The sequence below is a fragment of the Oncorhynchus tshawytscha genome, linkage group LG01 (assembly GCF_018296145.1).
Source record: "Oncorhynchus tshawytscha isolate Ot180627B linkage group LG01, Otsh_v2.0, whole genome shotgun sequence".
Taxonomy (NCBI): Eukaryota; Metazoa; Chordata; class Actinopteri; order Salmoniformes; family Salmonidae; genus Oncorhynchus; species Oncorhynchus tshawytscha.
Genome location: NC_056429.1, coordinates 6,116,734 through 6,139,278, shown reverse-complemented (window position 1 = coordinate 6,139,278; position 22,545 = coordinate 6,116,734). Strand labels below are relative to the sequence as shown.

Here is a 22,545-nt window from a genome sequence, read left to right as displayed (position 1 = left end):
CCGCCCCTCCACTCTAACCACTAGGCTACCCTGCCGCCCCTCCACTCTAACCACTAGGCTACCCTGCCGCCCCTCCACTCTAACCACTAGGCTACCCTGCCGCCCCTACACTCTAACCACTAGGCTACCCTGCCGCCCCTACACTCTAACCACCAGGCTACCCTGCCACCGCTACACTCTAACCACTAGGCTACCCTGCCGCCCCTACACTCTAACCACCAGGCTACCCTGCCGCCCCTACACTCTAACCACTAGGCTACCCTGCCGCCCCTACACTCTAACCACCAGGCTACCCTGCCACCGCTACACTCTAACCACTAGGCTACCCTGCCGCCCCTACACTCTAACCACTAGGCTACCCTGCCACCTCTACACTCTAACCACTAGGCTACCCTGCCGCCCCTACACTCTAACCACTAGGCTACCCTGCCACCTCTACACTCTAACCACTAGGCTACCCTGCCACCTCTACACTCTAACCACTAGGCTACCCTGCCACCTCTACACTCTAACCACTAGGCTACCCTGCCACCTCTACACTAACCACTAGGCTACCCTGCCACCTCTACACTCTAACCACTAGGCTACCCTGCCGCCCCTACACTCTAACCACCAGGCTACCCTGCCGCCCCACATATAACTGTAACTCAGTAAAGTCATAGAAATTGTTGTACGTTGCGTTTATTGTTTTGTTCAGTATATTTTCAGAGATCTTGGTTGATAGATGCCATATATCACGTTTTCGTGCAGATCGGACAAAAATTCAAAATGGTGGAAAATCCATCATGACGGACCTTCTGGTTCCCTGAGGGAAATGTCTTCTTCGTGACCTACAGTATGTACTGAACACACAATATGTACTGAACCTGCAGTATGTACTGAACCTACAGTATGTACTGAACACACAATATGTACTGAACCTACAGTATGTACTGAACCTACAGTATGTACTGAACCTACAGTATGTACTGAACACACAATATGTACTGAACCTGCAGTATGTACTGAACCTACAGTATGTACTGAACACACAATATGTACTGAACCTACAGTATGTACTGAACACACAATATGTACTGAACCTACAGTATGTACTGAACACACAATATGTACTGAACCTACAGTATGTACTGAACACACAATATGTACTGAACCTACAGTATGTACTGAACACACAATATGTACTGAACCTACAGTATGTACTGAACACACAATATGTACTGAACCTACAGTATGTACTCAACCTACAGTATGTACTGAACCTACAGTATGTACTGAATTTCATGGCTATAGGTCACCTGGGGGGTGAGGGGTGTGACCTTTTAAAGTTAGCATTTTCAATCGCCACCATGTGGGCATTTGGCATGGCATGAGAGGGTGTGACATGGCATGAGAGGGTGTGGCATGGCATGAGAGGGTGTGGCATGGCATGAGAGGGTGTGGTATGGCATGAGAGGGTGTGGCATGGCATGAGAGGGTGTGGCATGGCATGGCATGAGAGGGTGTGACATGGTATGAGAGGGTGTGGCATGGCATGGCATGAGAGGGTGTGGTATGGCATGAGAGGGTGTGGCATGGCATGAGAGGGTGTGGTATGGCATGAGAGGGTGTGGCATGGCATGAGAGGGTGTGGCATGGCATGGCATGAGAGGGTGTGGCATGGCATGGCATGAGAGGGTGTGGCATGGCATGGTATGAGAGGGTGTGGCATGGCATGGCATGAGAGGGTGTGGCATGGCATGGCATGAGAGGGTGTGGCATGGCATGGCATGCATGAGAGGGTGTGGCATGGCATGGTATGGTATGGCATGAGAGGGTGTGGCATGGCATGGTATGGTATGGCATGAGAGGGTGTGGCATGGTATGAGGGGGTGTGGCATGGCATGAGAGGGTGTGGCATGGCATGAGAGGGTGTGGCATGGCATGGTATGGCATGAGAGGGTGTGGCATGGCATGGCATGGTATGGCATGAGAGGGTGTGGCATGGCATGAGGGGGTGTGGCATGGCATGAGAGGGTGTGGCATGGCATGAGAGGGTGTGGCGTGGCATGTGGGGGTGTGGCATGGCATGACCCTTAACTATCATTTACTTTACATCCTCCTAAACCTTATTATTTATTTATTATTATTATTTTGTATGAATTTGTATTCCCCCCCCCTCTCAAATTCACAGAACTGGTAGAGTAATAATAATGACTGAGAAGAAATACAATTTCCCCCCCAAACGCCATAATGAACGGCAGCAAATACACTAATCACTAGCTCCGCTGTTGAACACCGTAATGAAAAAGAAACAGACGGGTTTAAATTGAAAGCAGGGATGTTTTGGTCCCGTAAAGGGTTGGAATAAATGGAGGACAATGATCCCATTTGGAAGCTAGATGTGTAGTCCTTGGCAACAGGGAGAGGGCCTAGGCTATGCACTTATTGTATGGTACTATGTTGCTTAGCAACATGAAAGTTAGGACAAATTATACAGGTCATCTCAACAAGCCTAATATAGCCTGCAGTTGTTTGCATATGAAGTTAACAGCAGTGGCTATACTTGATTGCTATCAGGATACAGAATGTCATTATGGCTCAGGACAACTACAACAATTCTTATTGCATCTCCTCTCTCTATCCTCTCTGTCTTATAGCCTCTCCTCTCCCTATCCTCTCTGTCATACAGCCTCTTCTCTCCCTATCCTCTCTGTCTTACAGCCTCTCCTCTCCCTATCCTCTCTGTCATACAGCCTCTCCTCTCCCTATCCTCTCTGTCGTACAGCCTCTCCTCTCCCTATCCTCTCTGTCATACAGCCTCTCCTCTCCCTATCTCTGTCATACAGCCTCTCCTCTCCCTATCCTCTCTGTCGTACAGCCTCTCCTCTCCCTATCCTCTCTCTTACAGCCTCTCCTCTCCCTATCCTCTCTGTCATACAGCCTCTCCTCTCCCTATCCTCTCTGTCGTACAGCCTCTCCTCTCCCTATCCTCTCTGTCTTACAGCCTATCCTCTCCCTATCCTCTCTGTCATACAGCCTCTCCTCTCCCTATCCTCTCTGTCATACAGCCTCTCCTCTCCCTATCCTCTCTGTCGTACAGCCTCTCCTCTCCCTATCTCTGTCATACAGCCTCTCCTCTCCCTATCCTCTCTCTTACAGCCTCTCCTCTCCCTATCCTCTCTGTCGTACAGCCTCTCCTCTCCCTATCTCTGTCATATAGCCTCTCCTCTCCCTATCCTCTCTCTTACAGCCTCTCCTCTCCCTACCCTCTCTGTCTTACAGCCTCTCCTCTCCCTATCCTCTCTGTCTTACAGCCTCTCCTCTCCCTATCCATCTTGTCATGTGGAGGTTGTGTGTGTTTGTGTGTGTGTGTGTGTGTGTGTGTGTGTGTGCGGACATATGTGTGTGTGTGTGTGTGTGATTTGTGTGTGTGTGTGTGTGTGTGACTGTGTGTGTGTGACTGTGTGTGTGTGCCTGTGCGTGTGTGTGTGTGGACATGGGTGTGTGTGACTGTGTGTGTGTGTGTGTGTGGGGGAGAGGTCATGGTTTGGCTGTGTATTGCTGTAACCACTACTTCTGCAGATACTTGATTTGGGAGGGCTTGGGAAGTCCAAATGAATGGTGAGGACTGTAGACAGGCGTCTTGTCCTCTGTAATAACAGGACATTGGTTGGTTCCACTCAGACCCCGTTTGGGATTGAAGAGGGTCAAAGTGTAGAGGAGATACCACTTCATAGTGTATATATATATATACATGTAATGCCTTCTGATTAGGTGGACGTCTAGGTTCATAGACAATCAAATTGGGTCAATGTCTGACTTGTAACATACAGTGTATGTAGAAATGTAAACAGCTCCTCTATTTTGGCAAGAGATTCAGATCTCTTAATTTCACAGTATTGGTGCCGACAGTCACAGGGACCCTGGTTTGAGTCGTGGTAGTAGGGGCCTTTTTTCTAATACTCCACATCGGTGTCAGGGCCAATGAAAGCGCCCCTAATTCGCCATGAGAAATTCATCTTAGATTGTTTTTTTTTTTTGTTGTTTTTTTTTGGGGGGGGTAAATGTTTAAAGCAGTTGCTATTATTGAATGAAATAATTGACCCAGATCATTGCTACAAAGTGCTGTGATTTTTTTTTATACTGAATAAATGCTCACTAACAGAGATGTGAATACATTGGAGCACAACAATTAAGAGAATAGCTTTTTTTATTCAGATCATGAAACATGAGACCAACATTTTATATTGTCGCGTTTATATTTTAGTTCAGTGTATTTCAGCGTCTTCAAACCTGACAACTGCGCTGCCTATTTGCGGTCCTTTAAAATGTGTACTCTGCCGCCCCCTGTCGGTTGTCAGCAGGTACTGTACACAATCATTCTGAGATTTGCAACTTCTTGATGCCCAGATTGAATAACTATCAAACGAATTATTTACACATAATAACGCATAATAACTCCGTTTAACCAACCAAGTAGTATGCTAGCATATATTTCTGCTGTTATTTCAAACCACAACACATCCCGATTCCAAAGGTTGTCAGCAGACCAAGAGAGTAGTAAAACCACCTAGTGACATCACTGTGCAACAGGTAAAGTCGCTTTTACATTCCTGAGCCTGAGAAACGAACACGGTGTTTGAGTTTCTTGGGAAAGTACGGAAGAAGTGGTTTGACAGGTGCACCGAATGCTATTTTTGTTACATGCAAATGTTGAATAAAAAAAATAAAAAATAAGAATCGTCCTTTGAGCGCGCGGTGTGGCTTGGTCGTCGGTCGCCTAAAGAGGAGAGCTCTCTCTGTTTGTGTTGAACACCTATTCAGCTGTCATGTCGCGGCACAGGAGACAGGTAGATACAACTATTTTTATTATAAAAGACGGCTGATTAAATGGGGATCCACATGCATGTCAACAAGATGTTTGAGTATCCGTTTAGCCTACATACTGTAACTAACTAACTATACATGAACAAATAATCGACATAAGCCTACGTTTGTATTGATTACTGTTGAGTATATATTTGTGGTGGTCTTTCACATAGTGGGTAAATTGATTCATTTCACGGCTAGGAAGAAATAGATGAATGGGCAGTGGAATATGATCCTGTGATTGACCTTGATTGCATAGGCTACATGATCAAATATTGCATAATTCCACTTTGTTTTATTTGCGTAGAATAGCTAGGTTTAGGCTACACATTGACATAAGTGGGCCCATGCGCTTTCTCTCAACATGCGCTACGATACACCGGTCATATACCTTATTCTATGATAATATATGGCCTGATGAGCTGCTCTCTGCGGACTGTAGTCTATTATAATTCTGTTCTATTGTAATGACAGATACGTATCTGTTATCCCCTGAAACGTGAAGGCTGACCGGCACATAGTGAATCATCGCTTTTAAAAAATTAGGTCACAAAAAAGGAGTGACTGGAATTTGTTTTTTTTTCAACATACAATTCACATCTTCTGGCGTCTTTAGGGGCTCAAGAGAAGTGTGTTGTTTGTGTGTCTCGGGGTTTATGTCACTTGTAATATCTTTAATTAGATATAACTATTAACAACAGTACCAGTCAAAAGTTTGGAAACACCAACTCATTCAATTGTTTTTCTTTATTTTTACTATTTTCTACATTGTAGAATAATAATAATAAACACCAAAAACTATGAAGACATCAAAAACTAGAGGATAAGTTCATTAGAGTTAACTACACCTCAGATTGCAGCCCAAATAACTGCTTCACAGAGTTCAAGTTACAGACACATCTCAACATCAACTGTTCAGAAGAGACTGTATGAATCAGGCCTTCATGGTCAAATTGCTGCAAAGAAACCACTACTAAAGGACATCAATAAGAAGAAGATACTTGCTTGGGCCAAGACACACGATGCAATGGACATTAGACTGGTGGAAATGTGTCCTTTGCTTTGCTGGTGACACTGTCTGTGATTTATTTAGAATTCAAGGCAAACATAACCAGCATGGCTACCACAGCATTCTGTGCTCACAAGTGCTCAGCATATGTGGGAACTCCTTCAAGACTGTTGGAAAAGCATTCCAGGTGATGCTGGTTGAGAGAATGCCAAGAGTGTGCAAAGCTGTCATTAAAGGCAAAGGAAGGCAACTTTGAAGAATCTCAAATATTAAATATATTTAGATTTTGTTTAACACTTTTTTGGTTACTACATGATTCCATATGTGTTATTTCATAGTGTTGATGTCTTCACTATTATTCTACAATGTAGAAAAATAGTAAAAATAAAGAAAAAACCTTTAATGAGTTGGTGTGTCCAAACTTTTGACTGGTACTGTATATATATTTTTCTACAAACACATGAGAAATAAAACACTGCGTTTAGGTTACTAGGTTACTAGGTTACTATGTTACTCTCAGCATGAACGAAGAACTAGGAAGACTGACTGGATCGTATTGTTGCACCTCTGTTGCCGTAGAAACACTCTTCACCCCAGACATGTATAGCAAACAGAAGTCAATGCATGGGGCATCGCGGCCCTCACAGCTAACGTCCATTTGGAAAGCATAAGCTGGAGGAGTTTTTGAGTCGGGGCAGTAAATTCTTAATTTAATAACAGTGTTATCTGACAAAGGTATTGATGTGTGTTTCTGTGCCTCTGCATCCCCACACATTGTTTTCAGCACGTCAATTGCTGCTGGTAATATTAAAGTCTCTGCAATAGTGTTGTGGTTTCATAGCGTAGCGGGCCTAGCCGTTCACACTGGGAATGACTCAAGTGCAACAATCAAACTCCTACTCACCTTGCTGTGTGGTCCTGTGTTCTCATCATGTTTTAGGCCAGCATCAAACTCCTACTCACCTTGCTGTGTGGTCCTGTGTTCTCATCATGTTTTAGGCCAGCATCAAACTCCTACTCACCTTGCTGTGTGGTCCTGTGTTCTCATCATGTTTTAGGCCAGCATCAAACTCCTACTCACCTTGATGTGTGGTCCTGTGTTCTCATCATGTTTTAGGCCAGCATCGAACTCCTGGAGCTGATGGGAGTGGTGAAGGAAAACGGGAACCATTTTGATAGTCCTGAGACATCACCACTACTTCCCTCAGTGGTAAGAGATGACTGATGAAACACTGGCCTAGTTCACTGTATTACTGTATGTAAAACCAGATTTACAGTGCATTGCTGGTTGTTTTATGTAAGTCTATGGACAGTCATACAGTGCATTCGTAAAGTATTCCGACCACCTAACTTTTTTCACATTTTGTTACGTTACTGACAATCTAAAATGGAATTTAAAAAAAAGATTCCTCATCAATCTATACACAATACCCCATAATTACATCACAATACACCATAATGACATCACAATACCCCATAATGACATCACAATACCCCATAATGACATCACAATACCCCATAATAACATCACAATACCCCATAAAGACAAAGCAAAAACAAGTTTTCTATACATTTTAGCAAATTTATTAAGAACAAAAAAAATTGAAATATTACATTTACATAAGTATTCAGACCCTTTACTCAGTACTTTGTTGAAGCACCTTTGGCAGCGATTACAGCCTCGAGACTTCTTGGGTATGATGCTACAAGCTTGGCGCTCCTGTGTTTGGTGAGTTACTCCCAGTCTTCTCTGCAGATCCTCTCAAGCTCTGTCAGGTTGGATGGAGAGCGTCACTACACAGCTAATTTCAGGTCTCTCCAGAGATGTTAAATCGGGTTCAAGTCAAGGCTCTGGCTGGGCCACTAAAGGACATTCAGAGACTTGTCCCGAAGCAATCCCTACATTGTCTTGGCTGTGTGCTTAGGGTCATTGTCCTGTTGGAAGGTGAACTGTCGCCCAAGTCTGAGGTCCTGAGCACTCTGGAGCAGGTTTTTTATCAAGGATCTCTTTGTACTTTGCTCCGTTCATCTTTCCCTCGATCCTGATTGGTCTCCCAGTCCCTGCTGCTGAAAAACATCCCCACAGAATGATGCTGCTACCGCCATGGTTCACCGTAGGGATGGTGCCAGGTTTCCTTCAGATGTGACGCTTGGCATTCATGCCAAAGAGTTCAGTCTTGGTTTCATCAGACCAGAGGATCTTGTTTCTCATGGTTTGAGAGTCCTTTAGGTGCCTTTTGGCAAACTCCATGCAAGCTGTCATGCCTTTTACTGAGGAGTGGCTTCCGTCTTTCCGCTCTATCATAAAGGCCTGATTGGTGGAGTGCTGCAGAGATGGTTGTCCTTCTGGAAGGTTCTCCCATCTCCATAGAATAACTCTGGAGCTCTGTCAGAGTGACCATCTGGTTCTTGGTCACCTCCCTGACCAAGGCCCTTCTCCCCTGATTGCTCAGTTTGGCCGGGCAGCCAGCTTTAGGAAGAGTCTTGGTGGTTCCAAACTTCTTCCATTTAAGAATGATGGAGGCCACTGTGTTCTTGGGGACCTTCAATACTGCAGAAATGTTTTGGTACCCTTCCTCAGATCTGTGCCTCGACACAATCCTGTCTCGGAGCTCTAAGGACAATTCCTCCAACCTCATGGCTTGGTTTTTGCTCTGACCTGCACTGTCAACTGTGGGACCTTATATAGACAGGTGTGTTTCCAAATCATGTCCAATCAATTGAATTTACCACAGGTGGACTCCCATCAAGTTGTAGAAACATCTCAAGGATGATCAATGGAAACAGGAGGCATCTGAACTCAATTTCTAGTCTCATAGCAAAGGGTCTTAATTCTTACATAATTAAGGGATTTCTGTTTTATTTATTTTTAATAGATTTGCTGAAAAAACAGTTTTTGCTTTGTCATCATTGGATATTGCGTGTAGTTTGATGAGGATTATTATTATTTTTTTAAATCAATTTTTGAACAAGGCTGTAATGTAATAAAATGTGGGGAAAGGGGTCTGAATACTTTCCGAATGCTCTGGGATACATCAGTTACTGTATGTAACCATCATGTCATAGATTTATTTTCGTCTTTGTGTTCAGTATTGGATCCATCAAATCACTCAAGTCTACACTATCTTGTTCTTCTTTCCTCCTCAGCATACTCAACTAGCATGCGAATATGTTTCTCTCTCTCTCTCTGTGTTTTGTGTGTGTGGTTCTTCTTTCCTCCTCAGCATACTCCACTGTCATACGACTATGTCCTGGTCGCTAAGACAGTGGATGATCCGGAGAAAGATACCTTCAAGATGCAAGAGGCCTTTATCGAGAAACTAAAGATGAAGAACTTGAAGATAACAGTGAGTTATATTACCAGTTTAACAAGCTGTAGAGTTAGGTTGTTCTTAAGCCGAGGCTAGTTTATCGTCATTTTTGTTGTTCTTGTAAAATACTTATTATCTTTATAAGAGTTTTTAAAACCAAATTGAAGTATAATCATGTCTGTGTGGGCTTAAACTAAAATGAGTTTACCTGCTCATTATTTCCTAGTCGATTATCTTAGCTTTGTTATAAGACATTATAAAGGCTCAAGCCTCTATTTTAACAAACTTAACGCAATGATAATCTAAGGCTCAGGCCTCTATTTTAACAAACCTAACGCAATGATAATATAAGGCTCAGGCCTCTATTTTAACAAACCTAAGGCAATGATAATCTAAGGCTCAGGCCTCTATTTTAACAAACCTAACACAATGATAATCTAAGCACAGGCGGTAGCGCTATAGGTTCAGGGGTGTGTCGGAAATATTTTTGCTATTTTTTACTATCACAATTATCGAAGCACTTGCCTTGCGTTGGCGCGAAAGGGATGTGTTTTGATGAGGGGGGGGGGGGATTTGTGGGTGTGTCGAGGATTTGCCTCACACTGGCCAATCAGAACGTGCTCCATGGGGAAATATGTGGTTGCTTCAAGTTGTGTATTTAATGTCTTTTATGTTTGGCCTTGGAATCATCTCCAATTCCAACGTTTGTCCATTATAGTTTGTTAAATGGCTTTACAGAAACAAAATAACTAAATGTAGACCTATCTTTGCTAAATACGTTAACTTGAATTCATTTTGCAATAGTAATTGTAATTGCATGGCCCCAATAACATTCACACTGATAAAAGGGGCTAGGCCTACGGCAAATTGCGTTATGGTTGAGCATGGACTAGCCAAACATTGTCAATAAGCAAGATTAAATTAATTTTTGATAAGGTCTAAATATATATATTTTTTAATTCTAAACAAAACGAAAACAAAAACTTGTTTTAAATAAGCTATGTCACACTTACAGGCACCACGATTTCTTTCCGTGGACACATAACATTTAAACTATGGAGGGTTTTTACACACATCCAGAGATCCAATATAAAGTGAAAGGGAGAATGTCCACTCACCGTTCTACAGGTTTATGAACATAATAGGGACCATTTTACAGATCAGAAAAAGTTCCATTGCAATGCAGCCCAAAGACGTAACCATAAAACCCAGAAGGTGAATCATTCTACTAAGATTGCTTTGTATTTTCCTTTAGTTTTATTACAACCAATCAATTCAACAAGAATAAAATACCATGTCAAAAGTAATTATCTCATAAAATCGGCAGAATACATTTTTAAAAAGACCCACATTGCTGTTGAACCAGCCTTCGTTATAGTAGGCCCAAGGAAGGGTTTTGAACATATGAAACGGAAAACAAGCCGTTGTTACATGTTACAGATAACTTCTGAATACGAGGTTCACCGGTATTCACCGAGGTATTCACCGATATTCACAGAGGTATTCACCGATATTCACCGAGGTATTCACCGAGGTATTCACCGGTATTCACTGAGGTATTCACCGATATTCACTGAGGTATTCACCGAGGTATTCACCGGTATTCACTGAGGTATTCACCGGTATTCACTGAGGAATTCACTGAGGTATTCACCGATATTCACCGAGGTATTCACCGATATTCACCGAGGTTTTCACTGAGGTATTCACTGAGGTATTCACTGAGGTATTCACCGGTATTCACTGAGGTATTCACCGGTATTCACTGAGGTATTCACCGAGGTATTCACTGAGGTATTCACCGGTATTCACCAAGGTTTTCACCGGTATTCACCGGTATTCACCGGTATTCACTGAGGTATTCACCGAGGTATTCACTGAGGTATTCACCAAGGTTTTCACCGGTATTCACCGAGGTATTCACCGGTATTCACTGAGGTATTCACCGAGGTTTTCACCGGTATTCATCAAGGTTTTCACCGGTATTCACCGAGGTATTGACCGAGGTATTCACCGGTATTCACTGAGGTATTCACCGAGGTTTTCACCGGTATTCACTCAGGTTTTCACCGGTTTTCACCGAGGTTTTCACCGGTATTCACCGAGGTATTGACCGAGGTATTCACCGGTATTCACTGAGGTATTCACCGAGGTTTTCACCGGTATTCACTCAGGTTTTCACCGGTTTTCACCGAGGTTTTCACCGGTATTCACTGAGGTATTCACCGAGGTTTTCACCGGTATTCACCGAGGTATTCACCGAGGTTCTCACCGGTATTCACCAAGGTATTGTGGATGTGTGTTCTCACCGGTATTCACCAAGGTATTCACCGAGGTATTCACCGGTATTCACCGAGGTTCCCATCTCTCGTTTCATGGGGCATGGAAATAGCCTACATCATCAAGGGGGTTTTACGCACATCCAAAATGGAACATGCATGGCTAAAATAATGTGGGCCTGCCTACAATGCATAGATACAAAGGGAATGTTAGCTGACTGTTGTTTTAGTGCTCTCAGATGTTATATTTTAACAACGCCTTGGTGGTAAAGATTGATTTCCAAGCGGTCTCAGGAGCCAAACCTTTTATTGACACTCTTGACTACTTCGTGATTGCATTGGGCAGGACAACAACAAAAAAGCCTTAATTGAGAGGAGAGGAGGGCGTGCTTGGTTTTTAACCAAATAAAATGAAATGAGAAAACAACATGAATCTTTTATGTTTCTAAATACGAAGTTTACAGGCACCGAAAGCACATTAGGCTACTCTTGTGCCGTATGCATATGGGCAGTGTGCCGTCGGGGCTGGATAGGCTGCGTTTCAGCTGTCAACATTCATGCTGTAACCAACTACGTTACCACTAAAACCAAATAACCCCTCTCCGTTTTTCTTTATTTTTTTATTCTTTTCTACATTGTATAATAATAGTGAAGACATCAAAACTATTAAATAACACATATGGAATCATGTAGTAACCAAAAAAGTGTTAAAACAAATTGTATATTTGAGATTCTTCATAGTAGCTAATCTTTGCCTTAATGACAGCTTTGCACACTCTTGGCATTCTCTCAACCAGCTTCACCTGGATTGCTTTTCCAACAGTCTTGAAGGAGTTCCCACATATGCTGAGCACCTGTTTTGCTGCTTTTCCTTCACTTTGCGGTCCAACTCATCCCAAACCATCTCAATTGGGTTGAGGTTGGGTGATTGTGGAGGCCAGGTCATCTGATGCAGCACTCCATCACTCTCCTTCTTGGTCAAATAGCCCTTACACAGCCTGGATGTGTGTTTTGGGTCTTTGTCCTGTTGAAAAACAAATGATTGTCCCACTTAGCGCAAACCAGAATGTTATGGTAGCCATGCTGGTTAAGTGTGCCTTGATTCTAAATAAATCACAGACAGTGTCACCAGCAAAGCACCCCCACACTGTCACACCATCTCCTCCGTGCTTCACGATGGGAACCACACATGCGGAGATTTGTCCGTTCACCTACTCTGCGTCTCACAAAGACATGACGGTTGGAACCAAAAATCTCAAATTTGTACTCTGACCAAAGGTCAGATTTCCACCAGTCTAATTTCCATTGTTCGTGTTTCTTAGCCCAAGCAAGTCTCTTATTCTTATTGGTGTCCTTTAGTAGTGGTTTCTTTGCAGCAATTTGACCATGAAGGCCTGATTCACGCAGTCTCCTCTGGACAGTTGATGTTGAGATGTCTCTGCAACTTGAACTCTGTGAAGCATTTATTTGGGCTGCCATCTGAGGTGCAGTTACTTGCCGATTTCTGAGGCTGGTAACTCTACTGAACTTATCTGCAGCAGAGGTAACTCTGGGTCTTCTGTATACCAACCCTACCTTGTCACAACACAGCTGATTGGCCAAACGCATTAAAGAAGGAAATATATTCCACAAATTAACTTTTAACAAGGCACACCTGTTAATGTAAATGCATTCCAGGTGACTACCTCATGAAGCTAGTTGAGAGAATGCCAAGAGTGTGCAAAGCTGTCATCAAGGCAAAGGGTGGCTACTTTGAAGAATCTCAAATATACATTTTGTTTAACACTTTTTTGGTTACTACATGATTCCATATGTGTTATTTCATAGTTTGATGTCTTCGCTATTATTCTACAATGTAGAAAAATAGTCAAAATAAAGAAAAACCCTTGAATGAGTAGGTGTGTCCAAATCTTTTGACTGGTACTGTATTTCTGTGTTAGAAAATTATAGACGACACTGTTGTCTTCTACGGTATCCAAGCTCCAAATGAAGTGTTTGAGAAGTACAGGTATCTACTGAAGGTGTCTGATGCCTGCAACTGGAGTGAACAGCAGGGAAGTGTCCCTCTTTCCACCAGGTAAGTTATGCACACACACGCATGCAGAGAGACACACACACGCTCGCACGATCTGATGACTCAACGTATTAGCATGACAAACATGTTAACTTCTTAAAAGGAATCATAAACAGATACTTAGTCTTGTCAGCCATGTTAAAATGTCGTCTTTATTTCAGGATCCGCATTGTTCACTTTATCCTGAGTCATGTCTTCCTGAATACAGGAGGTGAGTAAGTGCTCTGCCCTCACCCACACCAGTCCTCCCTCTCTCTGCCCTCACCCACGCCAGTCCTCCCTCTCTCTGCCCTCACCCACGCCAGTCCTCCCTCTCTCTGCCCTCACCCACGCCAGTCCTCCCTCTCTCTGCCCTCATCCCCACGCCAGTCCTCCTTCTCTCTGCCCTCACCCACGCCAGTCCTCCCTCTCTCTGCCCTCACCCACGCCAGTCCTCCCTCTCTCTGCCCTCACCCCCACGCCAGTCCTCCCTCTCTCTGCCCTCACACCCACGCCAGTCCTCCCTCTTTCTGCCCTCACCCACGCCAGTCCTCCCTCTCTCTGCCCTCACCCACGCCAGTCCTCCCTCTCTCTGCCCTCACCCACGCCAATCCTCCCTCTCTCTGCCCTCACCCCCACGCCAGTCCTCCCTCTCTCTGCCCTCACCCCCACGCCAGTCCTCCCTCCCTCTTTCTCACACACACACACACACACACACACTGGACCTCTTCTAATGTTCTCTCCTCATCTGTCCAATCTTACAGAGAACCTGTTTGAACTCTTGAAGAAGAAAGTGTTTGAAGCAAAGTTCTGCCTGCATGAGGTAAAGACAGTAGTCTGCTGCTCTGGTCAAAAGTAGTGCACTATGTAGGGAATATGGTGTAATTTGGGACAAATCCCTATGTCTCAGTGGTGTGTGTGGATCTCTTCCTGATTTTTGACTTATCTTCTCTGCTGAACAGCATGGTTTAGGTAGGCAGTAGATACCCCCATGAGGAAGTGGAGTCATGTAGTGGCCCATAGATAGAAAAGTAGCTGGCTTTCTGCAAAGATGTTGTACCCTACATCCTATACCGTGTACCCTACACCCTATATAGTGGATCTCGTCAAAAGTAGTGGACTGTTTAAGGAATAGACACTACCCACAACACACTACCCACAGCACACTATCCACAACACACTACCCACTAGACACTACCCACTAGACACTACCCACTATACACTACCCGCTATACATTGCCCACTACACACTACCCACTAGACACTACCCACTAGACACTGCCCACTATACACTGCCCACTATACACTGCCCACTACACACAACCCACTACACACTAGACACTACCCACTGCCCACTACACACTACTACTGATGGAAAATACGTTTCTGTGTCAAAGGTATGTGAGTGAATGGCTGCCATAAAGACTCTAAAGGTCGAAGCGATATCATTGTTTTCCTCTGTTTCTCTGCGTACTGAGAGACTACTGAGACACCCTCCGAGTTAAAACATAATATTTATTCACTGTCTGAGGAGGACACCTCTGTTCTTGTTAACTGACATTTACACACACACACACACACACACACACACACACACACACACACACACACACACTGAGTATCTGTTTGTCCATGTGAGGTTTCATTTTTGAAAATGTTAAAACATTTGTCAAGCTAATACATTGAGTCGTGTGTGTGCGTGTGTGTGGTGTGTGTGTGTGTGTTTGAATGCTCCTGTCCCTGACTTTGTGCTCGTGCTTTCAGAGAAAAACTCAGAAGGAACTGAGGAAAAGTTGGGCCAGATGGACTGCCTGTTTCCGGGGACAACCAATCAATGATGTCAGGTTAGTTAGGTCTGTCTCCAGGGCCAACCCATCAGTGATGATAGATTAGTTAGGTCTGTCTCCAGGGCCAACCCATCAGTGATGATAGATTAGTTAGGTCTGTCTCCAGGGCCAACCCATCAGTGATGATAGATTAGTTAGGTCTGTCTCCAGGGCCAACCCATCAGTGTTGATAGATTAGTTAGGTCTGTCTCCAGGGCCAACCCATCAGTGATGATAGATTAGTTAGGTCTGTCTCCAGGGCCAACCCATCAGTGATGATAGATTAGTTAGGTCTGTCTCCAGGGCCAACCCATCAGTGATGATAGATTAGTTAGGTCTGTCTCCAGGGCCAACCCATCAGGGATGATAGATTAGTTAGGTCGGTCTCCAGGGCCAACCCATCAGTGTTGATAGATTAGTTAGGTCTGTCTCTAGGGCCAACCCATCAGTGTTGATAGATTAGTTAGGTCTGTCTCCAGGGCCAACCCATCAGTGATGATAGATTAGTTAGGTCTGTCTCCAAGGCCAACCCATCAGTGATGATAGATTAGTTAGGTCTGTCTCCAGGGCCAACCCATCAGTGATGATAGATTAGTTAGGTCTGTCTCCAGGGCCAACCCATCAGTGATGATAGATTAGTTAGGTCTGTCTCCAGGGCCAACCCATCAGTGATGATAGATTAGTTAGGTCTGTCTCCAGGGCCAACCCATCAGTGATGTTATACTTTCCGAATGCACTGTATGCCCCTTTACCTGGACCTGTGTTTTTAGAAAAACAATGTTCTATTCAAGGCTTTATGACTTCAATCGTGTTGCATGTGTCACTCAGGAACAACACCTGTCTGTCTTTATCTTGTCACCTGTCTGTCTTTATCTTGACACCTGTCTGTCTTTATCTTGACACCTGTCTGTCTTTATCTTGTCACCTGTCTGTCTTTATCTTGACACCTGTCTGTCTTTATCTTGACATCTGTCTGTCTATATCTTGTCACCTGTCTGTCTTTATCTTGACACCTGTCTGTCTTTATCTTGACACCTGTCTGTCTTTATCTTGACACCTGTCTGTCTTTATCTTGACACCTGTCTGTTTTTACCTGGACACCTGTCTGTCTTTATCTTGACACCTGTCTGTCTTTATCTTGACACCTGTCTGTCTTTATCTTGTCACCTGTCTGTCTTTATCTTGACACCTGTCTGTCTTTATCTTGACACCTGTCTGTCTTTATCTTGACACCTGTCTGTCTTTATCTTGTCACCTGTCTGTCTTTACCTGGACACCTGTCTGTCTTTACCTTGACACCTGTCTGTCTTTATCTTGTCACCTGTCTGTCTTTACCTGGACACCTGTCTGTCTATATCTTGTCACCTGTCTGTCTTTATCTTGACACCTGTCTGTCTTTATCTTGACACCTGTCTGTCTATATCTTGACACCTGTCTGTCTTTACATTGTCACCTGTCTGTCTATATCTTGACACCTGTCTGTCTATATCTTGACATCTGTCTGTCTTTATCTTGTCCCTGTCAGGAACTACTTTGGAGAGAAGGTGGCTCTGTATTACCTCTGGCTGGGCTGGTACACCCTTCTGTTGCTCCCTGCAGCTCTGTTAGGGGTCATTGTCTTCCTCTACGCGCTGGCTTTCTACAAGACCTCGCCACTTATGTGAGTGTGTGTGTGGACTGTGTGTGTGTGTGTGTATGTGAGTGTGAGTGTGTGTGTGTGTGTGTGTGGACTGTGTGTGTGGACTGTGTGTGTGTGTGTGTGTGTGTTTGTGGACTGTGTGTGTGTGTGGACTGTGTGTGTGTGTGTGTGTGTGTGTGTGGACTGTGTGTGTGTGTGTGTGTGTGTGTGTGTGTGTATGTGTGTGGGCTGTGTGTGTGTGTGTGTGTGGACTGTGTGTGTGTGTGTGTGTGTGTGTGTGTGTGTGTGTGTGTGTGTGTGTGTGTGTGTGTGTGTGGACTGTGTGTGTGTGTGTGTGTGTGGACTGTGTGTGTGTGTGTGTGTGTGTGTGGACTGTGTTGTGTGTGTGTGTGGACTGTGTGTGTGTGTGTGTGTGTGTGTGTGTGTGTGTGTGTGTGTGTGTGTGTGTGTGTGTGTGTGTGTGTGTGTGTGTGCGTGTGTGTGCGTGTGTGTGTGTGTGTGGACTGTGTGTGTAATATTACTATGTAATAACCATCCACCTGGTTAATGTTTTTTCTTGTAGAAAGGAGGTGTGTGAGTCGAACACGATCATGTGTCCTCTGTGTGACAAGAGATGCAAAGTGTGGCTACTCAGCGATACCTGCCTTTACGCCAAGGTAGGCACTCACTCACTCACTCACTCACTCACTCACTCACTCACTCACTCACTCACCACTCACTCACTCACTCACCACCACCACTCACTCACCACCACCTACTCACTCACTCACCACTCACTCATGCACTCACTCACTCACTCACTCACTCACTCACTCACTCACTCACTCACTCACTCACTCACTCACTCATGCGCTCACTCACGCGGTCACTCACTCACGCGCTCACCCACTCACTCGCTCACTCACGTGCTCACTCACTCACTCACTCACTCACTCACTCACTCACTCACACACTCACACGCTCACTCACATGCTCACTCACTCGCTCACTCACTCACTCATGCACGCGCTCACTCACTCATGCACTCACGTGCTCACTCACTCATTAGTGAAAAATATATATTTTCTTTGAAAAACAATGCAACTCGACAAGTATCAATACAAATCATTTGCCTCCAGAACAGCCGGAATTGTTCAGTGCATGGATTATACATTTTTTTGAGGGGTGGGGGTGCAATTGTTTCCTGAATTTAGTGACTGACAACAGACGCAGCTTGCAGGCGCCCAGCCCGCCACTAGGAGTCGCTAGATCCAAGGAAAGCCCCCCGGCCAAACCCTCCCCGAACCCAGACGACGCTGGGCCAATTGTGCCTTGCCCCTGGGGCTCCCGGTCACATCCGTCTGTGACACCGCCTGGAATCGAACCCCAGGCTGTAGTGGTGCCTCAGCACTGTAATGCAGTGGCTTAGACTGCTGACCCACTCGGGAGCCTTCACAGCATGGATTCTACACGGCGTCAGAAACGTTCCGCAGGGATGTTGGTTCGTGCTGACGTGATGGCATCACACATTTGCTGCAGATTGGACCGTGGTACAGTCACGTTGCCAACAGCCCGTTCCATCTCATCACAATGATTCTCTATTGGGTTTGGTCAGCAACAATGTTTTGGAGACGAGATTGGAGACGTGACGACCCTCCCACTCTGTCTGCCGTATTTTTTTTATGAGATTGGAGACGTGACGACCCTCCCACTCTGTCTGACGTATTTTTTAATGAGATTGGAGACGTGACGACCCTCCCACTCTGTCTGACGTATTTTTTAATGAGATTGGAGACGTGACGACCCTCCCACTCTGTCTGACGTATTTTTAATGAGATTGGAGACGTGACGGCCCTCCCACTCTGTCTGACGTATTTTTAATGAGATTGGAGACGTGACGACCCTCCCACTCTGTCTGACGTATTTTTTAATGAGATTGGAGACGTGACGACCCTCCCACTCTGTCTGACGTATTTTAATGAGATTGGAGGCGTGACGACCCTCCCACTCTGTCTGACGTATTTTAATGAGATTGGAGACGTGACGACCCTCCCACTCTGTCTGACGTATTTTAATGAGATTGGAGACGTGACGACCCTCCCACTCTGTCTGACGTATTTTAATGAGATTGGAGACGTGACGACCCTCCCACTCTGTCTGCCCTATTTTTTTCTTTCACATTGTTCGAGAGATCTTAGACATAATCTTTCCAGAGGCTGGATTCCCTTCGGTTTGTGCTTATGGACTGACTGCCTTTTTCAATTCAAACCCCCATGTTTTCAATGGGCTTCAAGTCTGAAGACTGAGATGGCCATTGCAAAATGTTCTTTATAGATTTTGATTTAGATTTTGTCTTTGCTGGAAGATCCACTTGCGGCCGAAGGTTTCAGCCTCCTGGAAGAGGCACGCAGGGATTTTTGGGCTAAAATGTCCTTGGTGCTTGATAGAGTTCATGATGATGTTGACCAGTGGAAGCAACAACAACAACAACAAAAAGACCCATTAAATCAAACATCCACCACCATATTTTGACAGTAGGTATGAGGTTATTTTTCTGTCTATGCATCCGCATGGGGCGGCAGGGTAGCCTAGTGGTGGACTAGTAACCGGAAGGTTGCAAGTTCAAACCCCCGAGCTGACAAGGTACAAATCTGTCGTTCTGCCCCTGAACAGGCAGTTAACCTACTGTTCCGAGGTCGTCATTGAAAATAAGAATTTGTTCTTAACTGACTTGCCTAGTTAAATAAAGGTAAAATTAAAAATTAAAAAATAATCCTTCTTTCGACACCAAACCCACAAGTGGTGTGCGTGTATACACTACAAGAAATATGTGTTGTGGAGCTGGTTTCTAACAAGTGTGGTCTCTTTCTCTACAGGTCAGCATCCTATTTGACAACGAGGGGACGGTTATGTTTGCTATGTTCATGGCAGTATGGAGTGAGTTTATACCTATGGTATTACCTTAAATATATGTCTACTATGTTCATGACAGTATGGAGTGAGTTTATACCTATGGTATTACCTTAAATATATGTCTACTATGTTCATGACAGTATGGAGTGAGTTTATACCTATGGTATTACCTTAAATATATGTCTACTATGTTCATGACAGTATGGGGTGAGTCCTATATACTCCAGTAGTTCCCAAAATACATGTTATATTTTCAGTGCTGAGAAAACCCCAGATGTAGGATCTCAATTTGACCTGTATTGTTGCAACTAAATAATCTTGCAGCAAAAAAGGATTTTAAACGTTAAGTCGATAATGTTGCTTGATCTGTGGTTCGGGTCAAAATGAAGTTACATGAAAAGTGGAATACTGTTAATATAACCATGTGTTAGTGTGGGTTTTCATTGAATTTATGTAAATTACGAAGCTCATCTGCATTTCTCATCTGAAAATTCCCAGCAACAAATTAAGATCCTACACCTGTACTAATAGGAATCATTGGTTACCAGGTTGTTTCTGCTCTCTTGCTAAACTCTTGGAATTGTCTTGATGTTCGGTGTGACAATGAGTGACAAGGTGTTGGCCAGATAGCAGACACAGATCTGGGACCAGGCTAGGATCATTCTATCAATGTCTTTAAAATATCTCCCATGTTGTTGTTTTTATGCTATAATGGGGTAGTCTTGCATACGGTAGTACCTTACAGATATGTTGTGGTTTTAGCGCTGAGATACACTACTGCTGTCGTTGTTTCTCCAGCCACCTTGTTCCTGGAGTTCTGGAAACGACACAGAGCCTCCTATACATGTGAATGGAAGGTGTTCGACTGGTGTGAGGAGGAGGTAGGGTCCCACTAAACACATTCTCTTTTTGGTCAACTTTTGTTTTCTGATCTAAAAAAAAAAAAAAAGATCAGATAAAATACAATAAAAATAAATAAAAATAGGTATAGCTATCTGTATATGTCCTGACCGAACCCCTTGGAATAGGGCCCTGTGAAACTGGTGGTGGGTGTTATAATAACCCTATGTTCCCATATCTGTAGGAGGAGCTGATCCTGGACATAGTGAACAATGCAGAATGTGCGCCTAAGGAACACAAGCACTCCTACCTACGCAGCACCCTGGTCCTCATCCTGGTCACTCTTATAGTGAGTGCATATTTTTTTTTTTTTTACAAACGGCTGGTTTGAAACCAGTTTGAAAGGCACATCTGGCCCATCTGGCACATCTGGCTTCATCTCAAGACAGCTCCTTATAGGGACAGTTCTGAACAGTATCAACACAGCTCCTTATAGGGACAGTTCTAAGCAGTATCAAGACAGCTCCTTATAGGGACAGTTCTGAGCAGTATCAAGACAGCTCCTTATAGGGACAGTTCTGAGCAGTATCAAGACAGCTCCGTATAGGGACATTTCTGAGCAGTATCAAGACAGCTCCTTATAGGGACAGTTCTGAGCAGTATCAAGACAGCTCCGTACAGGGACATTTCTGAGCAGTATCAAGACAGCTCCTTATAGGGACAGTTCTGAGCAGTATAGGGACAGTTCTGAGCAGTATTGGGACAGTTCTGAGCAGTATCAAGACAGCTCCGTACAGGGACAGTTCTGAGCATTATCAAGACAGCTCTGTACAGGGACAATTCTGAGCAGTATCAAGACAGCTCCTTATAGGGACAGTTCTGAGCAGTATCAAGACAGCTCCGTACAGGGACAGTTCTGAGCAGTATCAAGACAGCTCCGTACAGGGACAGTTCTGAGCAGTATAGGGACAGTTCTGAGCAGTATTGGGACAGTTCCGAAAGGATATCAAGACAGCTCCTTATAGGGACAGTTCTGAGCAGTATCAAGACAGCTCCTTATAGGGACAGTTCTGAGCAGTATTGGGACAGTTCTGAGCAGTATAGGGACAGTTCTGAGCAGTATTGGGACAGTTCTGAGCAGTATAGGGACAGTTCTGAGCAGTATTGGGACAGTTCTGAGCAGTATCAAGACAGCTCCTTATAGGGACAGTTCTGAGCAGTATCAAGACAGCTCCTTATAGGGACAGTTCTGAGCAGTATCAAGACAGCTCCTTATAGGGACAGTTCTGAGCAGTATAGGGACAGATCTGAGCAGTATCAAGACAGCTCCGTACAGGGACAATTCTGAGCATTATCAAGACAGCTCTGTACAGGGACAATTCTGAGCAGTATCAAGACAGCTCCTTATAGGGACAGTTCTGAGCAGTATCAAGACAGCTCCGTACAGGGACAGTTCTGAGCAGTATAGGGACAGTTCTGAGCAGTATCAAGACAGCTCCGTACAGGGACAGTTCTGAGCAGTATCAAGACACCTCCTTGTAGGGACAGTTCTGAGCAGTATCAAGACAGCTCCTTGTAGGGACAGTTCTGAGCAGTATTGGGACAGTTCTGAACAGTATCAAGACAGCTCCTTATAGGGACAGTTCTGAGCAGTATAGGGGCAGTTCTGAGCAGTATCAAGACAGCTCCGTACAGGGACAGTTCTGAGCAGTATCAAGACAGCTCCTTATAGGGACAGTTCTGAGCAGTATCAAGACAGCTCCTTATAGGGACAGTTCTGAGCAGTATCAAGACAGCTCCGTACAGGGAACAGTTCTGAGCAGTATTTCCTAAAGATAATGTCTT

The 22,545-nt window shown here is 44.4% G+C and overlaps 1 protein-coding gene across 1 annotated transcript in view; it reads left to right on the top strand.

The window, feature by feature from the left end:
• The first annotated feature begins 4,583 nt into the window (after window positions 1-4,583).
• The window catches only part of LOC112256597 (anoctamin-9), a 28,300-nt gene continuing 10,338 nt past the window's right edge, over window positions 4,584-22,545 (top strand). The window contains exons 1-12 of the mRNA XM_042322072.1: window positions 4,584-4,832; window positions 6,978-7,070; window positions 9,085-9,207; window positions 13,391-13,527; window positions 13,686-13,735; window positions 14,268-14,326; window positions 15,268-15,347; window positions 16,855-16,989; window positions 17,531-17,624; window positions 19,824-19,884; window positions 20,659-20,741; window positions 20,945-21,049. Coding sequence (XP_042178006.1) covers window positions 4,812-4,832; window positions 6,978-7,070; window positions 9,085-9,207; window positions 13,391-13,527; window positions 13,686-13,735; window positions 14,268-14,326; window positions 15,268-15,347; window positions 16,855-16,989; window positions 17,531-17,624; window positions 19,824-19,884; window positions 20,659-20,741; window positions 20,945-21,049 — 1,041 coding nt within the window. The 5' untranslated portion in view covers window positions 4,584-4,811. The remainder of the gene's footprint in view (window positions 4,833-6,977; window positions 7,071-9,084; window positions 9,208-13,390; window positions 13,528-13,685; window positions 13,736-14,267; window positions 14,327-15,267; window positions 15,348-16,854; window positions 16,990-17,530; window positions 17,625-19,823; window positions 19,885-20,658; window positions 20,742-20,944; window positions 21,050-22,545) is intronic.